At 33.9% G+C, this 5544-nt stretch overlaps 1 protein-coding gene and 1 long non-coding RNA gene across 2 annotated transcripts; one reads left to right on the top strand and one right to left on the bottom strand.

Moving 5' to 3' along the window:
- Positions 1–2030: 2030 nt before the first annotated feature.
- LOC134283415 (uncharacterized) lies at positions 2031–3134 on the bottom strand. Its single transcript, XR_009995473.1, has 3 exons — positions 3006–3134; positions 2198–2494; positions 2031–2116 (listed from the first exon to the last, which is right to left on the bottom strand). It is a non-coding gene; the product is annotated as an uncharacterized LOC134283415 (long non-coding RNA).
- A 546-nt stretch (positions 3135–3680) lies between these two features.
- On the top strand, positions 3681–4317 carry LOC134283425 (serine-aspartate repeat-containing protein C-like). Its single transcript, XM_062765870.1, has 2 exons — positions 3681–3729; positions 3860–4317. The coding sequence occupies exons 1-2, from the start codon at positions 3681–3683 to the stop codon at positions 4315–4317; spliced, it is 507 nt and encodes a 168-aa protein (XP_062621854.1).
- Positions 4318–5544: the final 1227 nt, after the last annotated feature.

Here is a 5544-nt window from a genome sequence, read left to right as displayed (position 1 = left end):
AATTTACGAACTCGCACTTCCGGTTTTCTGAAACGGCGGGTAAATAAAGCTAGATAAAGATAGCTTGGTTTAGTGTAAAATTCATCGATAAGAGTGCCATTCAAAACGTTTCCCCCGTTCAAAGGACAAATAAAATGCTGACGACTTTGTTGCACAATGACATGCTGGTGAGATAATTATGTATTCGTTTCAAAAGTAACTGTAATTTTTTTCCCTCCCCCATGTTTTAAACTGCCCGTGGTAGCTATTGCATATTGCCAGGGACATTGTTTAGGTCTCTGTTATAGCTTACAGTCTAAGCATCATTCTTCAGAAAAGGGTTGCTTATGCATCAGATGTAATGAATAAAACTATGGGAGAAGTCAAGTGAAGTCCATTTGAGGAAGAAATAAACAATAACCTGAAGAAATTAAAAAAAATTCAACTATTAAAAGGCAAGAATATACAAATATATACAGACATGTAGTATCATTTGTATCAGCCAGAAAAATTATTTTACACTTAATTGAAAAAATGTTGACTCTACTCCCCAATACTCCCTGTCTGTTTTATGATAGGAATTATAATTTTAGGCATCAAGTAAATTTTAGAACAATGTCTACACATTCACCTAACACATATTAAAAAAAATGAAGATATATTGAAAGACTTTTAAAGAACAGATTTTTTTAAAATATACTTTGATCAACATCACAAAATTTATATGACTGGCCCAAACTGGCAGATGATGAAATAAGCAATTAAATGTTCTACTTTCCTATTTGTAAGCATTATGTGTCCAGTGGTAAGGAGCCTATTAGGAAAGCATAAAAAAAGAATGTACAAATGTTAATAATTGATTTATCAAAAAAAAAAAATTATTTCCTTCTCCTTTGGAACATTTTTATTCTCATTTTCATAACTAAACCTAAACATAAAAACTAATGCTGGCTTTATAATGAAGAAAGGGGCCTCTTTCAAAATAGATAATTTCAAGGCTGCTGGGTCAGGGGTACCAGGGGGGTACTTTGACTAAAAATAAATTAATGCTTTGAAATCTGCCCTTTGATAAGCAATGGTGCCTCTTTCAAAATTTGTGAATTTCATGGCTTTTGGCTTAAAACACGAACCAAATACAATCGCTGGAAAGTTTTTACATGATACTCAGGTGACCTATAAGGCCCATGGGCCTCTTGTTTCAAAAACCGAGACCACATTCTGTCAAAGGCAGGCAGAAGGCTCAAGGGAAGCGGAGTGTATGTAAACGAGCAGTTTCCACACGAGATCGAGGAGAAAAGAAAGAAGTTGTACTCTGTTATGAAAAGGCAAAACTGGATCACAAACGTACAAAGCTGGTACGTGATAAACTTTTTATTTATGGAAAGGAGTATTACCCACAGGAAAACGCCCCCGTTTTTCAGATTCGAGTGGAGCAGTCACGCCAGTGGATCTGCCCCTGATAATATGAATGGTACACTTAATACCGACCGCAATGCAAATAGGATGCGAGCATCGTCAACTCCAGATAAATAGGAACGCGCAGGAGAACGGACAAACAGTCCGATGTTAAAAAGAAAATTTTATTACAATAATTTAGCAATTGAAAACGTTAAAGAATTTAAATATCTAGGAGTTGTTTTTTTTCACGCTCTGGTTCTATTTGTAAAACAAAGAAAACACCTATATGAACAAGCTCAAAAAGCAATGTATGGCATTATAAGAAACATTAAACAATTCAAATTACCAGTTGATTGTCAATTTGACCTTTTTGATCGTGTCGTTTTACCAGTCTTATTATATGGCTCTGAAGAACCTTGATATTATTGAACGTTAAATCACCTGGATGCATGTATAATGGATTTGAATAAATTCCAAATACATGTTACATAGGTTATATGACTGAACTGCTATTTCTAATATCATTGAATGTGATTACCTTTATTTTTTTTAAAGTTATCAAAGATGGATGTTTTGGAATTAGATGTCCCCGTGGAGGAGCTTCACACTCTAAATCAAGACATAAGACCACTATGGCAGGAAGGAGGCATGAAGTGTGATGTTAAACTGTGTCCACATGGCAATAACAGCTTTACCACTTTCCGTTCCTACATGAATCATTGGACGAAGTTTCATCAATCTACGAAGAAAATTTTAAAAATGTTCAGTATGCCACAAACTAGTTCAAATGAAACATAAAGTTCAACATAGTAAAACTCACGCTTCATCAGAAAGTGTTAACTTCATCTCTATTCAAGTGCCGAACAAAGAGTTCATCAATCCTTCTAGCATTCTTCCACCAAAATTAAAACCACCTTCTCCTAGAAAATTAGCTCAACTTAAACGAAAACATGACGTTGAACACTCTCTCTCCACTACTGCTATCCTTTCCGAAAATCTCGATCCCGAAATTAATAATTCTAGAGACGAAAAATTATATTTCCTTGAATCTTCATCATCAACCATTGTTTCGCACCATAAAAACCCACGCTGGTTCAAAGATGCTCCAGTAGAAGCTCTGAAAACAAGGAAATTCATCGAATATTTGAACATTATTAGATTGAAGAGACGTTGATGTATATACTCCTGAGTGATTTTGTTATTTACATATACTCATTTTTTTAGTCACTCATTTGCCTGTTTGTTGTTGTTATAAACGAGTGATCATTCATATCATTTTGATGCATAATATTTTATGACTAGTATATATTTGACCTTATTATTTTTGGTCATTGTATTGTATATTATTTTTTTGCAGTTTTCCTTTGATAAGCATATTATTATACACAAATGTTTACACATTTGTTCCCCAAGGAGGGAAGAATGTGGGAAACTGGTTTTTGTTCAGTCAAATTACTTACCTCAATTATCTTTACATCTTTATACTTAATAATTATTAGTTTACACTTAATTAATTTGGTGCTATTAAATCATATTTAACTTAAACACAACGCGAAGTCAAACACATGTTACCCGATTCTCCATTTGTAAACAATATTTGTCACTTCCTGTATTGTGTATTCACATACCTTTGTAAAGTCCGCTCTGATTGGCTAATCAGCGTTATGTGAATCCAATAGTTCAGTTTGATATAAACTTATCGATTCATTGATTTTCTTTTGTTCAATAAAGTATAAAAGGGTTGTCTTGTCCTTTTCTTACTGGAGTCGTCCGACAGAACACTTCGTATATACAGGTACTGTTTCAGCACCTCACCTATTCTCTGCTACTTTCACTTTGAAATGTATTTTGATAACTGCGTCCTTGACTCATTCGGAATTTATTTTCAAAAAAGTTTATTTTTGGAAATCTATTAAATTTCGTATTTAAAGTAAATCTTTTTGAATTACCTTTCTTCTAAAAATTAATTAGATATTTTTGAAGCATTTTTCAACTAAAACTTGAATTTAGGAGAACTGGGAATATTCTTTATTTAACTTATTTCTGGAAAATATTTATATTTTCCAATTTAATTTATTTTGGTGCTTTTTAACAAAGTATTCATATTTTTAAGATTATTTTTGTACAGATATTTCATATTATATATTTTTTCCTTTTTGCGAGTTAGTTGTTTCAATTTCATGTTCATTATTCCCATTTTCTCTCGTTGTTACCGGTAATTCATCTTGTTATCATTTTTGTTATCATCTCTCATCATCAGAATCATTCTTGTTATATAAATGAATGAAATCTAAACCTGACTTATGTTGTTTCTTTCTGTCATAAACACATCCAGTGATTCTAATGACCGTGGTATGTAAGGGATTCATTGCTCCTGCACAAACCAAATGAGTAATCTAGCACGGCCTAACATTTTATAGATTAGTCAGTAGCCTGCGGGGGCGTGAAACACTCTTCCTTACTACATATGTATGAATTGCAGATGGTAAGAAACCAGTTCCTTGTGTAATACCATGCCCCAAGTGGTACAAAAAGGAAAACAAAGACAACCACATGTTTGTTGATGACTCTGATGATGATGATCTTGCTACTAGTACTGGTGATGATCTTGATGCTTGTAATGATGATGATGAGCTTGCCACTAGTACTGATGACGATCTTGACAATAGTACCGATGAAGATGATGATCTTGACACTAGTACTGATGAAGATGATGATCTTGACACTAGTACTGATGAAGATGATGATCTTGACACTAGTTCTGATGAAGATGATGATCTTGACACTAGTACTGATGAAGATGATTATCTTGACACAAGTACTGATGAAGATGATGATCTTGAGACATCAGGATCTGAATGTAAGCATCTCTGTAATGATCTTCAGGGGCGTAGTCCAGGCCCCCACCCCACTTTTTTCCCAATCTTACTTACACTATAAGAAATGTTAATTGAAAGCCTGGTTGGCCCCTCCACTTTTAGAAATGTACCGAAAATGTTGTATAAGAATGGGTACTAAAAGTAATTGACACTGAGAAAATGTTTACCTACCCACCCCCCCCCCCCGACTTCGGGCAACTTTAATCTTTTTTTTATTTTTTTATTTTTTTTGGTTGTCAACTTTTTCAGGTAAGTAAAAAAAAAATTTCTCTGCCTGGCCCCCCCCACCTTCAAAAACGATGCTACGCCACTGATCTTTATTTATTATTAGGTCACTTATGATAATGCCTTCTTCTAAGGGGAGATAATTATGAATTAAAAATATCTTCTCGAGACCCACTGGGACAGGAAAGTTAAATTTTAGGTGGAAGCATTCTTACATAGGGTAGATTCAATTTAGCTGCAGATCTTTAGCGTTATGGTTTTATATATTTGTCTTTGACCATAACACTGCATCTTGACATCTTGAGCTTTGGATATAGCGTCTATGATGATTGCCAATATGTGGGCCTGGCCGTTGGCTTTGCCAATCAGTTCTGTAAATGTTTTACAATCCAGGATTTTCCCAATTTGATCAAACAAGTATAAATTGCACAAATATTTATAATGATGTTTATGAATTACGACGACAAGATAATGTACATGACAAGAACGTTTCATTTTTGATGGTTTAATTTGAGGAAGGTTTGTTTATCATGTTGTACTGTGTAACAATAGCTCAAGCTGGTGTTCCGTAAATGTATTTACAAGTTCCGACATTCATTTTCCCAACTGAAATAATATGAAATAACATGGAAATGAGAATATGAAAAATATGTAATATAGATTAAGTTAAGGCGTAGTTTTATGGCTCGTGGCTTTAGCTCTTTAATAATATTACTTTTATTTATTTTTCGAAGATATCCTTGTTTGCGATTGGTTGAAGTCTCTCACGTGAAGAAGGTTGATAAAATTAAGTCAGTAAACGGTCAATGTATTACGTAACTAATACAAGGTGAGTTCAAAATAGGCACAGTATAAGCGTTATGAAGCATGTAGCAGAGAAAAACATTATTTAAGCATTGAATTCATATTTTTTGATGTCTTCGGCCGTGCGTTAGCGCGGTCTGATAATTTGTCGGCACGGCCAGGTGTGTTATAGGACCAAAGACATCCAAAAATATGAATCCAATGCTTATATTTACATTCTCTAATTTTCCTTTTTCATAACTGCTTTTTTCGTTAATCG

This window comes from Saccostrea cucullata, unplaced genomic scaffold (genome assembly GCF_032062105.1).
Source record: "Saccostrea cucullata isolate Sc308-1 unplaced genomic scaffold, CSIRO_AGI_Scuc_v1 ctg1397, whole genome shotgun sequence".
Classification (NCBI taxonomy): Eukaryota; Metazoa; Mollusca; class Bivalvia; order Ostreida; family Ostreidae; genus Saccostrea; species Saccostrea cuccullata.
Note: the sequence above shows the minus strand (reverse complement) of the source record. Positions and strands in the feature narration are given on the sequence as shown.

Bases quoted from the DNA above. Each gene is read 5' to 3' on its own strand.
- LOC134283425 (XM_062765870.1), top strand. From the start codon at position 3,681: ATGTTGTTTCTTTCTGTCATAAACACATCCAGTGATTCTAATGACCGT. The intron at 3,730-3,859 runs GTATGTAAGGGA...TATGAATTGCAG, and splicing joins CAGTGATTCTAATGACCGTG to ATGGTAAGAAACCAGTTCCT.